We start from the raw sequence: 24705 nt of genomic DNA on the forward strand, positions 1-24705 counted from the left end.
TAATTCTTCATCATTTATCAGAATTGCCCATAGGGCTCAGCCTAGAACTCTCCTCTTCCATCTCACACCTTACTTCAAAAATTGCCAGTAACATACAAATGCTAGTAAAGTATAAAACAGAATGAGAGAATTGCAAGAGACAGAAAAATCCACAGTACAATTCAGTTCTTTTTTTTTTTTTTTTAATGTTTATTTGGCCGCACTGAGTTTTAGATGTGGAATGCGGGATCTAGTTCCCTCACCAGCGATTGAACCCAGGCCCCCTGCATTGGGAGTGTGAAGTTTTAGCCAATGGACCACCAGAGAAGCCTCCTCAACCCCAGTTTTCTTTAATTGTTTTCTTTAATATATATAGGTACAATTCACTTCCAGGCTACGTAATCCAAGTTTTGTGACATTTGTAACAGCAAACCTCTTGTAGGGCAGCTGGGGGACATGAAAACTTCCTTCTGATTTTTTGTTAGCCCTGTAGAGCTCCTTCACCCCTGCCAGATGTTCAGCGGTGTGTCGGGGAAGGTTGGAGAGGTAAATCCAGAAGGCGAGGCTGACATCATCGGTTTGTGCGATACACAGTGCTAACCACCTGTCAATGTCCTTCTCTATCACAAATCCAAAACTGAGATGCGTTCAACCAAATGACCACATGACCACATGACCAAATGACCACAGTTCTACCCTCACTGCCATAGGAGGTTTCAAAAGCACTCTAATTAAATTGCTAATGGAGCTGCTCTGTCACTGGCCTTCACTGGCCGGTTTCAACATCACCCAATTTGCAAAGTTTAAGACACGTTTATGATTATTTTTCAGTCTTCATCTCTCTTGGACACTTGATGGAGAAACTCAAACTGAGAGGTTTATAAGTACGCTCAATTTTGCCAGCTTAATAAACAATGACACCCTATTTTGAAATGTCTCCAAAGACCCAGATAATGATCAATTTTAACTGAAATTATGAATTTCAGTTAGCTGGGAAGTCCCTTCCCTGATGTGACCAGAAAGAACTAGGTGTGTTTTGTCAGATCTCATGACCAGTCTGGGCTGCTCACTGGTGTAGCTAAGAGCTCCCACTAAGCGAAAGGACCCAGCAGGCTCTGCTGGGTGCTTCCCCCTTGGAATGGACCTCAGCTGGGCTACTATTTCTACTGCCACCAACACCCCTGCCACCTCTTGGTTTAACTTCCTTGTTCTGCCTTAAAGTGGCAACTGTCTCAATTATTCCCCTTCTCCCTTTTACCTCAGACACTTCAATCAGCCCTCTCAGAAAAGCACTTAAACTTTCAAGTGACAAAATAAAATTTAATATCTGTTCCCAGAAGCCATAAAGGAACAGATTGAAAAATTTGTGTAAAAATTTGAACTTCTGTTTGGCAAAAGACAAGACAGACTGTGAAAGTGTAATTGCAGAACATATGATAAAATGGCTAATTGCCTTAATTTGCAAAATAATCCTCATGCAAATGAATGAGAGAAAGTAAAACAACTCAGAAGAATATAGGCAAGTTATAAGAACAGACAGTTCACAGGAAAAGTATAAATGGTTTATAAAATTATGGAAACATATTCATCTCATTCATATTTAAAAACATGGAGATCAAAACATCAATAATCTTTCAACTTTTAGATTGGAGAAAAAGAAAAGCTTCATAATATCCAGAGCTGGCAAAATTATGGGGAAGTAAGTACTTTTAGATGTTTTTTGATGGGGCTTTATTTTGTTGCAACTTATGGGAAAGCAGTTTGGTGATATCTATCAAATATTTAATTGTATGTATATTTTGACTGTGTGGATTGAGAAATTTCACTACTTGGGGTTTACATTGTGAATATGCTTGCTAAAATTTCCCCGAAATTTATGTGCAAAATGTTTGCAAGATATTGTTTAATAGCAATTTGAAGAGTGAACTTGTTTAATAGCAAACAACTTAAAAAGCAAATTTAAATATCTATTAGTAGGACACTTAAGTTGAAGGATATCAATATAGTATCGCTGTTAATAAAGGAGATAGGTTTGTAGGTGCTTAAAAGGATGTGTCCAAAATAGATTCTGAAGCAAAGAGAAAAAGGTAGAGAATAATGTGATAGAAATTTAAAAAAAAATGTGCTAGTAAGTGATCCAGTATTTTTCTACAAAATGTGCAATACACACATTCACATTAGCAGCAGATGCCATGAAGAGAAAAACTATGGAGGAAGGAAGATTTTATTTTTCATTTCAAACCTCCCTGTTCTCTTTGAGGTTTTCCCTTTGTTTTGAGGGAACTTTGTTGTTTTTTAAAAAAACTTTTTATTTTATGTTGGAGTATAGTTGATTGACAAGGTTGTGATGGTTTGAGATGTACACCAAAGTGATTCAGTTATGCATATACATGTATCTATTCTTTTTCAAATTCTTTTCCCATTTAGCTTGTTACATAATACTGTGCTATACAATAGGTCCTTGTTGGTTATCCACTTTATTTATTTTTATTATTAATTAATTTTATTTTATTTTTAAAATATAAATAATTTGTTTCTGCATGAGGGCTTTCTTGAGGTGCTCAGACTTCTCGTTGTGGTGGCTTCTCTTGTTGCAAATCACAGACTCCAGTGTGCTTGGGCTTCCGTAGTTGCAACTCATGGGCTCAGTAGTTGTGATGCATGGGCCATTTGTGATCCTCCTGGACCAGGGATTGAACACGTGTTTCCTGCATTGGAAGGTGGATTCTTAACTGCTGGACCACCAGGGAAGTCCCTTGGCTTTGATTTTGTAGGTCTTTTTTTCCTTCTCTTCCTCTTTTGTTCTCTTCTCTTGTGGTTTGATGACCATCTTTAATGTCATGTTTGGGTTGCTTTCTCTTTTGTGTGTGTGTCTATTGTAGTTTTGAGGTTTGCTGTTCCCATGAGGTTTTGATATAGCAGTCTATATGTGTGCAAGGTTATTTTAAGTTGCTAGTCTCATCCGTGCCTAGTGGCAGTCCTTTAGCATTTGTTGAAAAGCTGGCTTGGTGGTGCTGAATTCTATTAGCTTTTGCTTGTCTGTAAAGCTTTTGATTTCTCAAAAAAATCTGAATGAGAGCCTTGCTGGGTAGAGTATTCTTGGTTGTAGCTTCTTTCCCTTTATCGTTTTAAACATATCATGCCACTCTGTTCTGGCCTGCAGAGTTTCCACTGAGAAATCAGTTGATAACCTTATGGAAGTCTCCTTGAATGTTCTTTGTCATTTTCCCCTTGTTGCTTTTAGTTTTTGTCAGTTTGATTACTACATGTCTCAGTGTGCTCTTCCTTGGGTTTATCCTACCTGGGACTCTCCGTGCTTCCTGGACTTGGGTGACCATTTCCTTTTCTACGATAGAGAAACTTTCAGCTATTATCTCTTCAAATAACTGCTCAGGTCCTTTCTCTCTCTCTCTTCTCCTCCTGGGACCCCTATAATGAGAATGTTGGTGAGTTTAATGTTGTCCCATAGGTCTTTGCCTCTTTCCCCTTACAGAAAACCATCCAGTTCAATGTATGTGCTTTCTTTCAGTTGTACGTGTTTTTGTAAGATGTTATTGTCTGTTGGGTATGGTATATTTATTTATATAAGTGATATGTGCTCTAAGTCTCATTATTTCCTTCCTGTTTTTACTTGGCGTGATGCATATTGCTCTGGTATGTGTAATTGTTGCTTCTAACTGTAGTACAGTACTCCTTCTTATTTTCCAATTGGGTCCCTCTAGCTCCTTACCACCACAAACAGTGGAATAAACCTTCTTAGTGATGTCATCCTGTGAATTTAAGTGGAATTTTTTTTGAAACATACATCCAGAAGTGGGGCTTGCTGGCCACGAAATGCAATGACATATAACTAAGAACTGTCTGATTGTTCTCTAGCCTTTTTGCACCAGTTCACACGCCCACCAACTGTATAAGAGGTTCTACTATCCCCACATCCCTGCCAATACTTGGTTGCCAATACTTGGTATTCTCAGCTTTATTATTTTTGCCAGCTTAGTAAAGTAATATCTTATTATTTTAAAAACTTTGCATTATTCTGATAAGTAGTAAGTGTGAGCTTCTCTTCACATGCTTGCCAGCTTTTTTTATTTCTCCTTCTGTAAATCATCTTTTCATTTCCTTTGCCCATTTATCTTTTGGGGTTCCTGTTTTTTAATCTTTTAAGAGTTCCTTGTATATGTTAGATATTCATTTAAAAAAATAAGTTTTAGATAGAACAAATAATGTTTAGTTTGTCATCTGTTTGTCAACTTTGATCATGATGTGCTTCAGTGAATACAGTTTCTTAATTTGATGCAATTAACTTAATTAGCTTTGGCCTTATGATTTCTTCTTGTACTTTTCTTTAGAAGTCCTTCCTTGCCTTGTATGTCAGAAAGACATTAATCCACAATATTTACCATTAGCTTATAACCTTTTGCCTTGAGGTCATTAATTTTTTGGAGCTCTCTGTACACGTTAGAAAGTAGGGAATTCAGTTTTATTTTTCTCCCTGTAGTGAATCAGTCTTTCCAGCATCTTCTTTTAAACAACATGTCCTTTCTTTGTCATTAAATTGTGATGCAATATTTACTGTATATCTAATTCTCATCTGGGGGTGTAAATTGTTTCTCAGTTCTTTGCTCCACTGTCCATTTTTTATTCTTATGCCCGTATCATACAGTATTTAATTTTTTTATCATGAGATATAACACAAAGACAAATAAGGCATAAATCTACCACTTAATGATTTTAAATGAACACCCAGCTAATTATTACTCAGGTTAAGAAATGGAGCACTGCCAATAACCCAGAAGCTGCTGCGTGTTGCTTGTCAGTCATGATGTCTTTCCACTATTCTTAAAGTAACTACCATCCTAACACTAATCATTCCCCTTCTTTAAAAACTACTTTATTCCATCCCACTGGCTTTCAAAGTCAGGTTCCCTGGGTTTGAGTCTGACTGTATCTTTGCTGGATCTCCAGGTCGGGAAGCCTGACGTGGGGCTCAGAACCTTCACGCCACTGGGAGAACTTCTTTGGTATTATTGTTCTCGCTTGCGGGTCACTTATCCGGTGGATATGGGATTTCATTTTATCGTGATTGTGCCCTTCCTACCGTTTTGTTGCAGCTTCTCCTTTTTCTTTGAATGTGGGGTGTCTTTCTTTGGTGGGTTCCCGCATCCTCCTGTCGATGGTCGTTCAGCAGCGAGTTGTGATTACGGTGCTCTTGCAGGAGAAAATGAGCACCTGTCCTTCTACTCCACCATCTTTGGTGCAGCCACTGTGGAGAACAGTATGGAGGCTTCTTAAAAAACTAGAAATAGAGCTACTGTATGAGCCTGCAATCCCACTCCCAAGCGTATATCCAGAGAAAAACATAATCTGAAAGGACACATGCGCCCAAATGTTCATCACAATGTTCACTGCATTGTTTGTAATAGCCAAGACGGGGAAGCAACCAAAATGTGCATTGACAAGGAATGGATATAGAAGATGTGTGACATACCTACAATGGAATATTATTCATCCATTAAAAAGAATGAAATAATGCTATTTGCAGCAATAAGGATGGACCTAGAGACTGTCATACTGAATAAAGTAAGTCAAAGGAGAAATATCATTATGACATCCCTTATACGTGGAATCTGCAAAGAAATGAAACAAATGAACTTACTTAAAAGCAGAAAGATACTCATAGTCTTAGAGAACAAATTCATGGTTGCTGGGAGGAAGGATGGGAGGAAGGGATACTTGGGGAATTTGTGATGAACATGTACATAACTGCTATATTTAAAATGGATAACCAATAAGGACCTACTGTATAGCATATGAAACTCTTCTCAATGTTACGTGGCAACCTAAATGGCAGACGAGTTTGGGGGAGAATGGATATATGTATTATGTATGGCTGAGTCCCTTTGCTGTTCACCTGAAACCATCACAACATTGTTAAGCAACTATACCTTAATACAAAATAAAAAGTAAAAAAATACTTTATTCAGCAAACATGGCGCTGCACGCGGTGCGGAGCGTGCGGGCCGCGGTCGGCAGCCTGCGCGCCATCTCTGCACCCAGCGCGCCCTGCTCGCCCCGGCCCTGGGAAGTGCGAGCGGATGCCGTCTGGGCGCTGCGCACCGGCCCTGCTCTGCTGTCAGTGTGGAAATTCACAGAAAAACACGAATGGGTAACAACAGAAAATGGTGTTGGAACAGTGGGAATCAGCAATTTTGCACGGGAAGCTTTGGGAGATGTTGTTTACTGTAGTCTGCCTGAAGTTGGGACAAAGTTGAACAAACAAGAGGAATTTGGTGCTTTGGAAAGTGTGAAAGCTGCTAGTGAACTCTATTCTCCTTTATCAGGAGAAGTAACTGAAATTAATAAGGCTCTAGCAGAAAATCCAGGACTTGTCAACAAGTCTTATTATGAAGATGTTTGGCTGATCAAGATGACATTCAGTAACCCTTCAGAACTAGATGAACTAATGAGTGAAGAAGCATATGAGAAATACATAAAATCTATTGAGGAGTGAAAATGGAACCCCTAAATTAACTACTTTGAAACAACTTAAAAAAATACTTTATTCAGCATGTATCTATAAACCCTATACTTAAGTTTTTCCTGTTTCTGAATTTACATTAATAGGATAGTACAGTATACATTATTTGATGTCTGGTTTATTTCATTCAGCACTACTTGTGAGAGTTATCCATGCTGTGTATGGCAGTAATTTATTGCTTTTAGTTTCTACATAGCTTTTTGTAGTAGTTTAAAGGAATACCCACAATTTTTCGCTACTCCCTGTACCCATGCCTTTTGCAATGTGAGTTTAAACCTCCTTTCATGAAAAGATGGAGTCTGTTTTCCCTTCCCTTGAATCTGGGTTGGCACTGTGACTTATTTTGGCCAATAGAATGAGTGAAAGTGTTACTGGCTCATACTGCCCACTGCTCCACAGGCCAATCAGTCAAGAGATGAGGTGTTTGGGCAAAGAATAGTAACTTTCTTTGGAAAGCCAGAGACTGAGAAGATGATGGACTAGTGTCCTAAAGAAGCATGTTGCCCAGGCTCTCTTTTATAGAACAAAGAAGGGAGGTGAAGAGGTAAAGAAAAAAGGGGATGGGTTGTTGCAAACATTTCCAGACGGGATGTGTTAATTTTCTCTTTCTTGCAGCCATTCACAGGTGATCCTGGTCAGAATGTTTCCTTCGAGCTTGAGCGAAGGTGTTTTAGCTTAAACACTCAGGCATGGGAGGCAGGGTTCTCAGAGAGGGGGCATTAAGTAGTTAATCGCTAAAAGGGGTGTTGCCTATAGCTTCCCTATACACAGAAGCTATGGGCAGCATCCTTTTAGTGATTAACTTGTAGCAAAAGCAGTAGAATACAAAGGTTAAAGTAAAAGAGACAGATCCAACGTGAAGTCAGATTTGTTCTTTCCTCGTACAAAAGTGACCATGTGCTAGTTCTGAGCTCTGGTCTCCAGAGTCCTTGTGTGTTTCTGATCTATGTATTAGGACCTCTGCCTCCATGTTGGCAAGCCTGGGCTGGCCAACTAGAGCATCATATTGAAGGACCACAGCTGAGATAGCCTGGTTATCTGAGCTGAGGCCTCAAGGATGTGACCAAGAATCTGTTGACCTATTGTGGTCCCCTGGAGGACCTAGAAGACACTAGTTATACAAATGCAGGGAGGAATATGCTAGTGACAGTTGAGTGTTTCTACCAAGGACCCTGAAAGGATTTCACCAAACCTTTGTCACACTTCCCACTCCTTTACTCCTACTTCCTAGGATCACATACCAAATAAACTATCTGGGGACTTCCTTGGTGGTTCAGTGGTTAAGAATCTGCCTGCCAATACCAATGCAGGGGACATGGGTTTGATCCCTGGTCCAGGAAGATCTCACATGACATGGGGCACCTAAGCCTATGCACCACAACTACTAAAGCCTGCATGCCTTAGAGCCTGCGCTCTGCAACAAGAGAAGCCACCAAAGTGAGAAGCCCACACACTGCAACGAAGACCCAGCATAGCCTGAATAAATAAATAAACGATTGGTACCAAGGTCTTTATCTCGGGGCCTTCTTTCAAGGGAACAAATTAAGATAACTTGGATTCAGGAGTGACCTAGCAAGTAGAGCTTCAGGTTGGGATTCTAGAATAACCACTGATATCCAGGGACTGCTTGATGGTGACATGGGAGTGAAGTGGATCCCCAAAGTTGACCTTGAGGCAAGGATTTGTGTAAAAATGGTTTGTTAGGAAGCGTTCCCATGAAAGGAACACACCAGGGGAGATAGAAAGTAGGATCACCACAACGTGGAGGCCAAACAGGAGTGCCTTATCAAGTTATATCCCACAGAGGGCAACTTCGTTGGCTCAGTGCTGTAGGGGACTTGACATTAGCATTTGAAGGTAACCTCAGGTGAAGGGTAGAGACTAGCAAGATACCTGCTCACTTGGAAATCAAGACGCTCCTCTCTCCTTCTCTGAAGTACTCAAATTGAGAACAGCCCCACTGAACGTCCAGCTGTAACTGGGTCCAAAGATGCTTCTCTGCAGGATGCCAAGAGAACTTGAGAATCTTCTCAAAATCCTCTGACTCATCTGAATTAAGTGATGCTTGCTGGTGATGCTTGAATGGTTTTCAGAATACTTAAAGATTTAGTAGCTTCAAGAACAGTTTTATCCTGCAAATAAAGTGTGAGCTAGGAGCTCAGAAAAAAAATGTGTGGACTGAATTAAGATTCTGATAATGCTCATGTGCTTCTAGTTATAGTTGAATCAATATCTTCCTGGTGGGATGAGTGATGCTAGTAAGTGTTATTTATCTGATGATCAAAGGTGCTTAGAGAAGGAACTAGAGATATTTAGCAGAGAACAGAGCAGACCAAAGTGTGATGGGGATGGATGACAGAGCTGTGTTATCGTTTGAGGAGGTGTCATGGGGAAAAGAGAATTGACTTGATCAGTGGTGGTTCTCGGATTGCTATAAGACCAATGGGGAAGAGCTATGGGGAGACATTTTTCAGCTCAGTTTAAGCAAGTATTTTCAAATGCCCAGAGTAGCCCATAGATAAAATATACTGCCATAAGAAATAATGAATTCTTTAACATTAGAGTTATTCAGACACAGGATGAAAGATCATTTTGCAAGGGTATTGTGGAGGGAATTCAAACATCAAGTAGGGATTAAAGTTAGATAATATTCCCAATCCTGAAATATGATGATTCTTGTCCTTGATGAAAATAAAGGTAAACTTGCTGGAAAACCAAGAGAACTCTCAACAGCCAGGATCAGAGCACAAGTCAGATGAATAAATGCTTAGTGATGGGATGAAACTAATCACTGCTTCTAAACCAAGTCATCAGAAGAAAATGAACTACTATAATTGTAATGAGCCTTATTTATGACAGTTTTGCTGAAATCAAATAATCTGTGCTTCAGTTGAATTTAAGTGCAGTGACAATTTACTTAATGAGTCTTCTGGGAAGAAATTGTTCTTAGAATCAAGTGGCAAAAGTAGAAAGGAAATCATTTACAATGCTGAGATGTTCTTTTTAAAGCTTAACAGGATACTGTATAGTGTACCAACCCCCCCCCAACATCTGTGTGCAGTTGTGTAGGCCAGAGACATCTCTAGATGTTTTCCATATCTTGAGTTCCAATGAAGATAAAACAGAGATTTAGAAAATTTGAGAAGTCAAAAAAGGATATACTACTGTAATCTACATGGCCACACATGGTGCCTATTTAGAGAGCTAAGCCCTAGCTCTGAGTTCACTCTGCACATGTGTCTGCAGGAGTCTCTTGGATAAATATTTTTTGGAGAAATGGCTGGGTCATGAAGTAGGTATATATTTAACTTTCCAAGATTGGGGAACAATATCACACTCTTGATTACTATAGTTTTGAAATTAAGTAACATTTGTTCTCCAACGTTGTTCTTTTTCAAAGTTGTTTTGTTAATTCTCAGTCATTTGCATTTCCATATGAATTTTAGAATCAGTTTGTCAATTCCCAGAAAAAGCCAGCTGGGATTTTGATTGAGATTGTATTGAATTTATAAATTAATTTGGAGAGAATAACATCTAACAATATCGAGTCTTCCAATCAATGAACAAGGTGTATCTCTCATTTTATTTATGTCTTTTAAATTTTTTCGACGAAGTTTCAGTTTGTAGTTATCAATGGGCAGATCTTTCACATCTTTTGTAGAGACACTAAATTGCTGACTGTAACTGTGGGTTTGTCTACTTCTCATATTTCTACCAGTTTTTGCTTCATGTATTTGGAAGCACTGTTATTAAATGCATAAACATTTAGGGTTGTTAAGAGTTTATATGAATTGACACTTTTATTGTCATGAAATGACGTTCTTTATTCCTGGTAATATGCTTTACTTTGAAATCTGCTTTGATATCAATATAGCTCAAACTTTCTTTTGATTTGCTAGCATGGTGTATCTTTCTTCTCCCCATTTTCTTAGAACTTCTCTGTGTTTTTATATCTAGAATGCATTTCCTGTAGGCAGCAGACAGTTGTGTATTGCTTTTTAAAAAAAAAAAAATCCAATCTAATTGATCTTCAACTCTTAATTGGAATATTTAGACCATTTACATCTGAATTTGGACTATAGGTAAAATAATACTGGAATGAATATTTCAAATATTCAAATGCAGTTTGAATATCAGATCAGATCAGATCAGTTGCTCAGTCGTGTCCGACTCTTTGCAACCCCATGAATCGCAGCATGCCAGGCCTCCCTGTCCATCACCAATTCCTGGAGTTCACTCAGACTCACGTCCATCGAGTCAGTGATGCCATCCAGCCATCTCATCCTCTCTCGTCCCCTTCTCCTCTTGCCCCCAGTCCCTCCCAGCATCAGAATCTTTTCCAGTGAGTCAACTCTTCACATGAGGTGGCCAAAGTACTGGAGTTTCAGCTTTAGCATCATTCCTTCCAAAGAAATCCCAGGGCTGATCTCCCTCAGAATGGACTGGTTGGATCTCCTTGCAGTCCAAGGGACTCTCAAGAGTCTTCTCCAACACCACAGTTCAAAAGCATCAATTCTTCAGCGCTCAGCCTTCTTCACAGTCCAACTCTCACATCCATACATGACCACAGGAAAAACCATAGCCTTAACTAGACAAACCTTTGTTGGCAAAGTAATGTCTCTGCTTTTGAATATGCTATCTAGGTTGGTCATAACTTTCCTTCCAATTGAAATTCCAGTTTGAATATAAATTGTGCATTTGGGCAATGATATTGGGTAGATGTTAACATATTCTTCAAAATCATAGACAATTTGTCATCTATCTCAGCTAAGGAATATTTAACTTGGACCAAATTTTCCTGTTGTCTTTCTCCTGCAGATTGCTCAAGAGAAAGTGACATATCTTTATATTTTAACCCTCCTATTTCTAGACTTAATGGGGTGCACTTCTGTTTTCATTTTTTATTGTAACATCAAGAAAAAGAACTTCCTTGTACATTGAAGTTTCTCAAGTTTGTAGATGAGTTTTATGGATTGCACTTAATTTGTCTGCTTTCTGGTGATAGAGAGAGTGGTTCTTCCTGTAACTCCAACTTGCTGCTGCTGCTGCTGGTAAGTCGCTTCAGTCCTGTCCGACTCTGTGCGACCCCATAGACGGCAGCCCACCAGGCTCCCCTGTCCCTGGGATTCTCCAGGCAAGAACACTGGAGTGGGTTGCCATTTCCTTCTCCAATGCATGAAAGTGAAAAGTGAAAGGGAAGTCGTTCAATCATGTCCGACTCTTCGCGACCCCGTGGACTGCAGCCTACCAGGCTCCTCCGTCCATGGGATTTTTCAGGCAAGAGTACTGGAGTGGGGTGCCATCGCCTTCTCCGTAACTCCAACTTAGGTATCTTCAATTCAGACTGCAGGCATGAGTAGCTTTAAGAAGTTTTCCTCTGGAGAGCTGATTTCATCTCTGGTGTATAAGTTTATGTCAACTTCAACTGCCCAAGTGGCACTTCTCTGAATTGAGTGCATTGTCTTATCTTTATCTTTAGACTAACACCAAGAAGTGCGGGAAATGGTGGGAGGAGGGTGGAGTCAAATTGGAAGTGAGGTGGTGTGTGGTAGAGAAAAGTCATAAAGAACACTGTGCACAGATTTGTGGAGCAACTTAATATGTCTCTGGGTCATCTAACTTAGAGCTTATTGAGCTTCTTGGATGTTCATGCTCATATCTTTTGTCAAATTTGGAAAAGTTTTTAATCATTATTTAAAAAAATATTCTCTCTCTTCCTTTCTCTCTCATCTTCTTCTAAGATCCCCCTGGTCCATAAGTTGGACCACTTGATGTTGACCCACAGGCTCTGTCCACTTTTCTTCAATTTTTCTTCTGTTCCTCAGACTTGATAATTTCCATTGTCCTATCTTCAAGCTCACTGAGTCTTACTTCTGCCTGCTCAAATCTGCCTTTGAATCGCTCCAGTGAATTTTTCAGGTTATTGTTATTTTCAGCTCAAGAATTATTTTTTAAAGTTTTCTATCTCTTGATATTTTTATTTCACTCACCAATTGTTTTCCTGACTTTCTTCACATTTTCCTTTAGTTCTTTGAGCATCTTTAAGACAGTTATTTTAAGGTCTTTGTCTAGTATATCTGCCATCTTGGCTTTTCCAAGGTCAGTTTCTGCTGATTTTTTTCCCTTTGAATGGCTCATACTTTATTGTTTCTTTGTATGCCTTTTTTTTTTTTTTTGGTAGCTGAATACTGGATATTTGAATGTAATAATGTGGAAACTCTGAAAGTCAGATTCTCCCCTTTCCGCAAGGATTGCTAGTTTAGTTTTTTAATTGTAAGTTGTCTCTGTGCTGAGGATCAGCCTGAGATGTAAACTTAAAGGTCTTCTTAGGTCTTTTCTGAGCCTTTGGCTTGCACAGTTGCTTTCTAAATTTCCTTATAGATACAGTTGTTTTTGAATGTCCTAGTCTTTAATGTCTGGCTCCCAAAAAAGGGAAAAAAAGCAAAAAACGAAGTGTGTGGGGGAGAGTGTCAGCCTTTTATTTATAAAAGCCATGTATTTATATGCTTATATAAATATATGCTTATATGTGTGTTATATATATATATATATATATGCCGTGTGTTTTACATATATATATATATATATATGTTGTTTTACATATATATATATATATATATATATATATATATATATATATATATGTTGTGCTAAATAGCTTGTAGGATCTCATTTCCCCAAGCAGGGACTGAACCCAGGCTATGGCAGTAAAAGCTCAGAATCCTAACCAATAGGCCACCAGAGAATTCCTGGTGGAGAGCACTCCCTCACCTTTTAAATTCTCCCAGAAACCTGTTCAGTCAGAAAGGGAGAGGTTTGCGATAATGGGAGGAGGTGCAATCACAATGACTGTTTGCCTCTTGGTCTGCGCTTCTGTGATCGGAAGCAGCAATCAGATCACTGGTCCCTGATATTTGGAGGATAGCGTCCTTTTTGCTCACACTGGCTCCTGGAAGCTGTAGGCAAGCTCCTCTAGGAACAAATGCACAGCTACCTACCTACCAGGTGGTTAGGGTAGGAGATTGGTAATTGCTTCTGTGCTAAGAACTGAAATTGACTGAATTAACTGCAATTACTATCCAAGTCTTCCCCTGGAAGTTGCAAGCCTTCCATAAACTCCAGAGTTCCAAAATAGTTACATCAGACAGATTCTGCTGGTGCAGTTGTTATTTAGGTGGGCAGACAGATTCCTGGTCCTTCCTATTCTGCCATCTTCCAGATTCCTCACTGTTTATACAGTTTTATAGGCTGCGGATACCTCTAGGAAATTTCTGTGAATCCAAGAACAAAATCAGAAAATAGAGATTCAGAAAAGATGTGAAGACATCATTGTTGACCTTCAGGGCTTCTGGCATCTCATTCTCTGTCCCTGCTGTGTATCACCTCTTTAGGGTTACCTCCTCCTTAGCTTTTAAGTACTCGGTACCATCTTGTTCATTATCTCCTTCCCTAATCTTAGAAAGGGTTTGATGTTAGTCATTTACATAAATTCTTACTTTTCTTTGCTTCTTTTCAAACTTGATGATCTCTCTTCAACTTTAAGCAACAACTGTCCTGATATCTAACTCTTCAAACAATCAAAAGTAATCTGATTCCAACTATATGTGCTTTATTATAAATAATAATTGACTTACTATTCTTTAGGGTAAAGATTTTCAGCCGCGGTGCTGCTTCAATGAGACTTTTGCATTTTTAGCCTTTTGTTTATAAATGTGAGATGAAAGGTTTTGTCCCCAGTTTAGTTTGGATTCCATCAAAAGCAGATCCTCAGACTAAAATTTGGGTGTAAGTAGTTTCCTCAGGAAACAAATCAGAGGAGAATAGTAAGAGAAGGAGGAATGAGACAGGGAAGGGAGAAGAGCCAGGAAAGTGTGTGTTTAAGAGCAAGTTACTCCTTTTTCTGAAGATTCTTTTTTTTTTTTTTTTTAATTTTAAATGTATTTATCACCGACTCGATGGACGTGAGTTTGAGTGAACTCTGGGAGATGGTGATGGACAGGGAGGCCTGGCATGCTGCGATTCATGGGGTCTCAAAGAGTCGGACATGACTGAGCAACTGATCTGATCTGATCTGATCTGGTTTTTTAATTGAAGGATAATTGTTTTACAGAATTTTGTTGGTTTCTGCCAAACATCAGCATGAATCAGCCATAGGTATACATATGTCCCCTCCCTCTTTGAACCTCCCTCTCATGTCCCTCCCCATCCCACCCCTCTAGGTTGTTAGGGAGCCGGTGACTTCCCTGAGTTATACAACAAATTCCCATGGCTATCTATTTTACATATGGTAATGTAAGTTTCCATGTTACTCTCTCCATCCATCCCACCCTCTCCTTCCTCCCCCCAACCCCTGTGTCCATAAGTCTGTTCTCTATGTCTGTGTCCACTGAAAAGCAAATTACTCTTAAGCTGTGGGCTAGTGCCCACTGCGGGGCACACTCTAAGACACATTCCAGAACACATTCCAGCAGTGTCCCACCAAGTGACAAGCAGCTGGGGTAATGATCTTCCAACTCACATCCCTTATTAGGGTGGGCAGCTCTGCAGACACTAACTGCTTTCTTGTGCAGAGTCACACTACTGTGACCAGAGAAAGCCCTTAGGGAGGGAGACACAGGTGTTTGAGTTTGAAGTGTTCAGTATGTATGGGAGTTGTCCATTGAAGATGCTTGCGAGTTCAGTGTGGGCCGAGGGGATATGGGTGGGATACCCATAAGGTCTGCTGTCCCTGACTTTCAGGTACTAAATATCTAAATTCATTGTATGAAAGATCATAGTTACTGCTCTGGCACATGTCTGTGGAATGCTGAGTTGTATGAATACAGATAGCTTAGGATGGGCATCTGGGCAAGAATGAGGGTCCTAAGAGCTGGTCTCACTCCTTGACACCTCCGGCTCTGTTGCGTCTTTTTCTGTTGTGCCAAGGCCTGGGGTTCAATTATTGCTTATGGACTAGCTCTGTGTTTTCAGAGCATTTTCCTTCAGTCTCTCTAAATGTTGGCTTCCTTAACCATAGAATTAATTAGAGACACAAACATCGGGCTCATAGAGATGTTTAGGAGATAATCTACATGAAGCATTTTCCGGTGTGCACAAAATGCATTTTCCCCCTTCCTTATAGCCCTCTCTCTTCCTATCTTTAGCTCCTTCCCCTTTCCTAGACTCTCAAGCACATATTTTATTTTCTGGCAAAGCTGACATTATTTTAGCTGGTTTTAATGGTAGTTTCATACCCCAAGCCCTCTTTTCTGCTGTCCTTTATTATTTCTGGCAGTGAAGGTTTTGAAGTAGAGTGTGTATTTGGAGCACAGGCTTATCATTAATAGAGGCATTCTAACACAGAATCACATGGAGCTGTCACATCAAGAGGCAAGCCTGAGCTCTGAGCTCACGTCCCTCCGAGGTTGGGGGAGAAGCCAGCTACCATGATGTTCTTGCTGGTGATCCAGCTGGCCTCTGGAGATCACAGGAAGGACACAGGTTCTGCACAGTCCCCAGGCCACCCAACTCTGCATGAAAAGATGAGGTGGGGCTGAGAGTGATGACACCTCCCCATGAGCCCTGGGCTCCTCTGGGATGCTGTGAAGTTGACCCCCGTGGGGATGAGTGGAGGGCTGCAAATGGAGACATGACTCCGCAGGGACTTCTACTCATCCCAGGGCTTGGTGAGTCATCAGATCCCAGAAAGCGGAACGGGTAACAGCCTGCAGAGAGATGGTATATGGTCTTTTGTCCATCATGAAGTTTCTGGGATCATGTTAATCCAAATCTACAAAGGACACTGCCTCACTCACAGCATGCCTCTGTATTTCATGGAGTTTCTTTATGTGAGGCAGAAGGCTGAGTCCTCAAATAGCTAAAGAAGAAGTCAAAAGTTCACCGCTGCTTATACAGATGGAGTCACATGGGCTCCACATCATACAGGCCTGTGTCTTTGTGAAAGGGCTGATGAGGGACACTCCGAGCTGGTCCTTCACAAAGGACTAAAGTCCTGATTCTACTGTTGATCCCAAAGGCTGTGGATGAGAGCCTCAGAAGAGAGTCCACAGGTCCAGGCCTGAGAGTCCAGGTCCCTGTGGGACATGGCCTGGCAGAGGAAGGCACCCTAGCGCTCAGAGAGGCAGGAGCAGGAGCTGTTCTTGGTTCTCACCACCTGGCTGAAAACTCCTGGCAGCAGACCGTTCACCCAGATGTTTGGTGCCAGTTCTTGGTGTATCCCAGCAGGGTTGTTTTACTGACACTGTAGGACCCTTGTTTTTGTGAACAGAAAAGAAAGCAGATGACATACACGGTAACTGGGAGAAGAGTTTCAGTTGAATTTCTAGGCTGTGTCTAGAAATATATCCCTCCAGCAGCAATTGTAGAGACCATTGATAATGTCATTAAAAAAAAATAAAAGGCTGCCATATGTGTCCTTTCTGGAGAAGGAAGATCTGAGACACCCACCCAAATTTTATGGAGATGTGCCCCACCCAGCAATGGCCTGCCCTGGGATCTTCCTGGCCCTCTCCACTTCTCTTGGCACATGGAGTGGTGTCCTGCCTCTGAGTCTAAAGCCACAGAACTTCATACTTACAGCTTCTGAGCATACACCCCAGTGGAGGAAACCAGGACCACAGAGCTTCCCCTGGAAAGAGAAAGAAGGGAGCCACATGTGAATGAGCCACATATGAATGGGGCAAGTACAGACAGCTGGGGCATGAACAGAAGTGGAGACTGAGGACAGTGAAGGAGAGCAAGAGGAGCTTAGGTCAGGATTAGAGCCCTCTCCTGCCTTCCTCCAGCCTGTGTCTTCTAAGAGCATCCTGAGGGTCAGGGCCACCTTTCAGTTTTCATGCTGCCCTCGAATGCTCAATATCCACTAAGGAGCACGTGTGTGGACACTTTTGTGAAATATAGCCAAAGTCAGCCTTTATTCTAGACTACAAGCACAAGCTGGAATCAGGATTGCCAGGAGAAATATCAATAACCTCAGATACATAGATGACACCACCCTTATGGCAGAAAGTGACGAAGAACTAAAGAGTCTCTTGATGAAAGTGAAAGAGGAGAGTGGAAAAGCTGGCTTAAAAATCAACATTCAGAAAACTAATATCATGGCATCTGGTCCCATCACTTCTTGGCAAATAGATGGGGAAACAATGGAAACAGTGAGAGACTTTACTTTTTTGGGCTCCAAAATCACTGCAGATGGTGATTGCAGCCATGAAATTAAGAGACACTTGCTCCTTAGAAGAAAAGCTGTGAGCAACCTAGATGGTATATTAAAAAGCAGAGACATTACTTTACCAGCAAAGGTCCATCTAGTCAAAGCTATGGTTTTTCTAGTAGTCATGTATGGATGTGAAAGTTGGACTATAAAGAGAGCTGAGCACCCAAGAATTGATGCTTTTGAACTGCGGTGTTGGAGAAGACTCTTAAGAGTCCCTTGGACTGCAAGGAGATCTAACCAGTCCATCCTAAAGGAAATCAGTCCTGAATATTCATTGGAAGGACTGATGCTGAAGCTGAAACTCCAATACTTGGGCCTCCTGATGTGAAGAACCAACTCATTGGAAAAGACCCTGATGCTGGGAAAGATTGAAGGCGGGAGGAGAAAGGAATGACAGAGAATGAGATGGTTGGATGGCATCACTGATGTAATGCACATGAGTTTGAGTAAGCTTTGGGAGTTGATGATGGACAGGGAAGCATGGCATGCTGCAGTCCTTGGGGTCACAAAGAGTCAAACATGACTGAGCAACTGAACTGAACTGAACTGAATATCTTTTTTGGCGTGAGGATGTTCTCTACCAGTCATGTTTAGGAGCAATACTAAAAGCTCTTCCCAGTGGATCTTTTGGAATCTCAGTCCCAGAAGTTCCATGTTCCCAAGTTTATAGTTTTGGGGTTTTTTTTTTGACATTAAATTCTTTTTGTTTTAGCAGCACATTGGTACCTTAGTTCCCCAACCAAGGATCCAACCCACACCCCCTACACTGGAAGGCAGAATCTTAGCCTCTGGGCCCCTGAGGATATTCCCCCAAGTTATAGTTTTAAGATAGTCACTCTACCTCAGAGTGGCCATCAACTGTCTGGGCGCTTGCCCTTCCTCACATGGGACGTGGTGCCTTTCACGCTCAGGCCCTCCCCCTGCAGCGCTGCCGCCGCCGGGCCCACATTCCGTTGCTTCTTGCTGCTGATCACCACATGGGCCCCATCCATCCCGGGACAGATGCCTGGTGGTGGGAAGCCAAAGCTGGGAGCAGAAGTGGAGAAAATGACAAATCAGCTTGGGGCTGAGCCCCTCTCTTCAGGCTATTCTTTCTCTGAGACCTTGTCCCCTGCCGCTGCCATTTGGATTCCTCCACAGTCCAGAGCCGATGAGCCCTCTCTCTACCTGTGGATGGTGAGAGGGCTAGGAGTGATGAGGTGAGTCAGGGCATGAAGCCAATAGCTCAGGGTCACTCGTCACCCCATGGACCCCCTCAGAGGGGCTCTTACCCACTGTGGACCGTGTGATCACAGTAACCTGGCTGATTAACTTGATTGACCGATGTCCTTCTGCTCTTGGCTCCGCTGCTGGTGCTCCTCCAGGAGAGAGACTGCGATGGGTAGCAGGCCTAGGCTGCTGTCTTAAAACGTGCTGGCCTCTCTCGGGTCACCCTTTTGATGAACTTGGACTGGGGCAGTCTCTGATGGAGGTTATGTCAGATCTAATATGTAGCTTCCCACTTTGCTCCCTGCCAGCTGATGTCAATGACCTCTTTCTGCACCTGCCTCACATGTTTCTCTGCCAGAACACGCCTGAAGAGCATTCTGTTCTTTAAGACCCTGCTCTGCGCCTCCGGCCCCTGACTCTGTGGTTGGAGTACCACTGGCACTATCTGTGTTATCTCAGCAACTAACAATTATTTTGCATTCTTAAATTGCCTATTCCTATTGTTTGTGCTTAAAACATTCTCTGTCTCACAGTTTTCAAACTGTGTTTGGTCTGTGAAGACTCTTTAAGAGCTAGGAAAGCAGAAGTGAGGTGGGGGCTGCGACTGTGTGGCTCTGTCCCTGAGCTTCATCAAGCAGGGCTGTGAGTTGCTTGTTACTTGCGGTGGTGACTGTGCCTCCCTTCTCTCTGCCATGTCTTGCCTGGGGGTCTGCTTGGGGGCGGCATCATGTCCCATAGAACCCAAGCAATAAGGATCAGGCGAGTCCTGAGGCTGGAATGTTGGGTGAACCAGTCTACCTCACCCTGACAGGCATGGTCCTAAGCTCAGGAGATGCCAGAGAGAACAAGAGAGACTCAGGTCCGGCCCTCAAGGAGTTCACCTTCTAGTGGGGATACAGATGGTGAACAAAGAAATACACACCATGTTGCTGAGAGGTAAGTGCTGGGAGGTCAAGCCAGGAAAATCTAGGGCAGAAGGTGCTGGCTTGCTGCTTTCTGAGGGGGTCAGAGAAGGCTTTTGAGGAGGTGACTTCTTTTCTAAAAAATCAATTATTTATTTGTTTTTGGATGTGCTGGGTCATCATTGCTTTACGGGCTTTCTCTAGTTTAGCGAGTGGCGGCTACTCTTCCCTGTGGTGCGCCGGCTTCTGATTTGCTGGCTCCTCTTGTTGCAGAGCACCAGCCTAGTTGCTCCGAGCATATGGGATCTTCCCAGATCAGGGATCAAACCTGTGTCTCCTGCGTTGGCAGGTGGATTCTTACCCACTGCGCCACCAGGGAGGTCCAGGTGACTTCTGAGTGGAGACCCAAATGACACATGTGGGAGAGCAAGCCTGTGAGCACTGGTACTTGAACCCAGTTGGCATGAAGTCCAGCATTCTCTTGTCTACATCACTCTCACACGTGCGAAGGTAATCACAGTGCCAGAGAAAGCGGTGGTCCCCACACGTGCCCATGAACCCTGGAAAGAATTCTGAAAAATGAATTCAGCGCTCACTCATTCTTGAGTTAACATCTACATTTAAATCACTATAAAGAAAATAATTTCTGGCATAACTTAAATATTCATTTTGAAATAAAACTTATATCACTCTCTTAAATGTATACAATGGGATCTAAATACCTAATAATGTGAAGACTGTCATTATTGGCTTTAAAGAATTATGAATACACAGTCCCTAGCTTCGTGGGGGTAGCTAAGCATGGATTGTGGTCCAAGTGTCTCCTCCTGGAGCTGATAGCTGTGGTGGCAGCTCCTAATCTCTCCGCTGCTTCAAGTGGTCCAAGTAGCAACTCCCTTGGCAAGCTTGTCCATGGCTTCTGGGGATAAAGTCCTTCCCGATGCTGGCATCTTCTTTCCTTGAATTTTTTTAGGGGAGGGGAGAAGGATAAATTAGGAGTTTGGGATTAAAGTACACCACTATACATAAAATGCAGTCATGAAATTAGAAGATGTTTGCTCCTTGGAAGGAAAGCTATGACAAACCTAGACAGTGTATTAAAAAGCAGAGACATCATTTTGCTGACAAAGTTCTGTATAGTCAAACTATGGTTTTTCCAGTAGTCATGTATGGATGTGAGAGTTGGACCATGAAGAGTGCTGAAGTGCCAAGTGCCAAAGAATTGATGCTTTTAAACTGTGGTGCTGGAGAAGACTCTTGAGAGTGCTTTCAACTGCACAAATATCAAACCAATTAATCCTAAAGGAAATCAACCCTGAATATTCATTGAAAGGACTGATGCTGAAGCTGAAGCTCAAATACTTTGGCCACCTGATGGGAAAAGACAATTATTGGAAATGACCCTGACACTGGGAAAGATTGAGGGCAAGAGGAGAAGGGGTGACAGAGGATGAGATGGTTGGATGGCAGCAGCAACACAATGGACAAGAATTTGAGCAAACTCTGGGAGGTAGTGAAGGACAGGGAAGCCTGGCGTGCTGCAGTCCATGGGGCTGCAGAAAGTTGAACACGACTTAGCGACTGAACAACAACAAATACATAAAATAGATAACCAAAGGACCTACTGTATAGCACAGCGAAATATAATCAATATCTTGTAATGACCTATAATGGAAGAGAATGTAAAAATAGAATACATAATACATGTAAACAAGCATATATACCTGTATCACTGTACTGTATACCTGAAATGTATACAATATTGTAAATCTACTATATTTCCATAAAAAATTTTTAAAATAAATTTTTTATTATGGTAAAATATACATAACATAACCTTTACCACTGTAACCATTTTCAAGTGCACACTTCTTTGACATTAAGTCCATTTACATATTTGTGTAACCATCACCACCATGGAACTTTTTAATTTTCCCCGACTGAAACTCTGCCCATTAGACAACAACTCCCCACTCTGCCTTTTTCCCTCCACATCTTTTTTCTCTTAAAAAGAAAGCAAAAAGAATTTGTAAGGTGTCAGAATCTTGTCCCATGATAAATTTTTTACCACAAGTTAAATAGAAGGGATTTCCCAGAATTGATGCGCAACAGCTCTACTGGCGTTCAATCAGCCCACAGAAGCGCCAGGTGCCCTGTCTCCCAGCTCCATCTCTCCTTCTCCCTAATCAGCATCCTCCCTAAGGTAATGCTAAAACCACAGAATTCTTTTTTGAACTTCGTAACCTAGAAATTAGGTTGTCTTCCCTGATGGCTCAGTGGTAAAGAACCTGCCTGCCAAAGCAGGAGATACAGGAGACCTGAGTTGGGTGGGGAAGATTCACTGGAGGAGGAAATGGCAACCCACTCCAGTATTCTTGCCTGGATAATCTCGTAGACAGAGGAAGCTGGCGGGCTGCAGTCCATGGGGTTGCAAAGAGTCTGACACGACTGAAGAGACTGAGTATGCACATACACAGAGCATAGGTTCTTCTGTTCCAGCACAGAAAAAATTCAGGGAGAGGCAGTGACAAGTAAGGAAAGAGTTTATTAATATAGGACGCTTGTGAGAGATGCAGGTTGCCAGGCAAGGGAGTGCCGCCATGAGAACTTACTGGGTTATGTTTTTAAAATCAAAGGAAATGGGATTCCCTCATAGCTCAGTTGGTGAAGAATCTGCCTGCAATGCAGGAGACCTGGGTTCAATTCCTGGGTCAGAAAGATCCCCTGGAGAAGGAAATGGCAACACACTCCAGTATATGTGTCTGGGAAAGCCTATGGACAGAGGATCCTAGTGGGCTATAATCCTGGGGGTCACAAGACTTGGACACAATTTAGCAACTAAACTACTGCCAATCAAAGGAAAAGTGAGGAGAGGAAGAAGGCCTTCTTCCTCATTCCTGAATAGATGTCAAATTTCCATCATCAGCTCCTCCTTCGTGTCAAGTGGGGGAGTTTTCTTGTCCCTCATGGTCAAGCCAGGACTGTCATGGTGCTATTCAATTTAGCAGAAGTGTGGTAATACATGCTAAGATATGGTAAATCATCTCAGGTTTCAGTATACGGTCACCTTATCCTTATAGTTTTGTTTTTAATGCCATAGAAGAACATGTCCTAGGAATCATTAATGTACATCACTGGCCAGGATGCGGATCTCATTCTCCCATTATTTTATTGTTCTGGGCATATCTCATGCTTCTGTTGCATGGTTTTGTTGTTAAGCAGACCTGTTTCTTCTTTTTTTGATAGTCTTTTTAAAATAAATGCTGTGTGCTTAGTGGCTCAGTAGTACCTGACTTTTTGTGACCCCATGGACTCCCTTGTCCGTGGGTTCTTCAGGCAAGAATACTGGAGTGGGTTGCCATTTCCTCCTCCAGGGGATCTTTACTATTTATTAATTTTTTGGCTGTGCTGGGTCTTCGTTTCTTTTTGACGGCCTTCTCTAGTTGCAGCGAGCAGGGACAACTCTCTAGTTGTGGGGCTTCTCTTGTTGCAGAGCACAGGCAATGACATTGACATCAGCATCCTTGCCCTGAGACTAACTCTAGGACATTTTGCAACTAGAGAGAATCCTTCTCTAATATACATCCAAATACTGAAAGCACGGGATGTTAAGAACATGGTTCATGCCATCAACTCCAAACATCCTTGCAGTAGAAGACAAATGTTCACAACCTCCGTGCAGGAGCCTGAGCAGTAGGAAATTGACTAAGACTTCTTAATCACATTCATTTGCAATGCCAGTAAGTTTTGATTCATCAATGGTGAAGGTTCAAATTCATCTTTGGGGAGAAGGGCTGTTGCTTTATTGATTCTGAAAATATTTCAAGGGCCCTTTGGTTATGCCAAATCAAACCAAGATGCCACTCTGGAGTGGATAGGAAAGAAACAAACTGCTGTGGAAATAATGCAACCATTTGTTTTCATTGTGCGTAGATTTGGCATCTCTGTACATCATTATACTTGGTGGAAAGCTGGCCTTAAACTTAGATTTTCTTTGTTTCACTGGAAATATGTTCCCAGGTACAGAAATGGCCAATGGCCCATCTCTAGCCCCTGCAACTTTGCTGCAAGTTGGCGGGGGGAGCAAAAAGAGCCCTGGTTAACGGGTAATCTCCTATGGATGAGCATAATCTGGGCATTCTAGGAGCCAATGCAACTAGTTACCTGTTGCACATTTTCTTTTCTGCAGTGTGACTTGGTCCTATTATTATATAAGGCTGAAGCAAAATTTTGTGAAATTCTATGCCTGGGAAATATAGGAATATATCTGTGTCCAGACTTGAAAGAAAGTGGTTTGAGGGGAAATTTTTCTGCATGTGTGGAGATCTAGTGATGAGATGAAAAGACTGTCCTGTGGTAGAAATAAGTAGCTGTCCTGACCAAGGCAAGGGGGCAGAAGAGGCAGGGACAGTTTGGATGGAATTGTTGCGTCTTTAAGCAGCAAGCTTATCTTGGGGATAAACAGAAACATCAAGAAATCTTGGTAAAAAAAAAATGGAGTTCTCTATGAGTAAGCAGGGTAGGGATTCAGGGATACTAAGGGAAGTGTGATCCCTGGGTTACATTAAAAAAATAATTGCTTGATTACCCAATAGTGGGCCATACATTGGTAGTTTATAGACACCAAATTTGTCAAGAGAGATAGTTTTGTATTGGGGCACAGCAGGTGTCAAGTCAATATAACTGCTAAAGGGAAAAGTGAGGAAGTTTTCCTTACCTCCCCTCCTTCCCTGGCCTCCAAAATGTGATGGGTGCACTAAGGAAAATGCTATGCACTCAGACAACGAAGGGTTAAACTGTCTCCTGGTTTTGCTACCACCCCGTGTGTAACCTTGACTATGTTCTATGACTTCCTACTCATCAGT

General features: G+C 41.8%; 1 protein-coding gene and 2 long non-coding RNA genes across 3 annotated transcripts in view; all 3 read left to right on the forward strand.

The window, feature by feature from the left end:
- LOC132346287 (uncharacterized) overlaps positions 1-24705 on the forward strand; it is a 146362-nt gene that overhangs the window by 82576 nt on the left and 39081 nt on the right. The gene's annotated exons all lie outside the window — the stretch shown is intronic.
- The window catches only part of LOC132346286 (uncharacterized), a 99527-nt gene that overhangs the window by 49948 nt on the left and 24874 nt on the right, over positions 1-24705 (forward strand). The window lies entirely within an intron of this gene.
- On the forward strand, positions 5024-9595 carry LOC132346346 (glycine cleavage system H protein, mitochondrial-like). Its single transcript, XM_059890780.1, has one exon. The coding sequence runs from the start codon at positions 5969-5971 to the stop codon at positions 6488-6490; it is 522 nt and encodes a 173-aa protein (XP_059746763.1). The 5' UTR covers positions 5024-5968; the 3' UTR covers positions 6491-9595.

Source organism: Bos taurus, chromosome 10 (genome assembly GCF_002263795.3).
Source record: "Bos taurus isolate L1 Dominette 01449 registration number 42190680 breed Hereford chromosome 10, ARS-UCD2.0, whole genome shotgun sequence".
NCBI lineage: Eukaryota > Metazoa > Chordata > Mammalia > Artiodactyla > Bovidae > Bos > Bos taurus.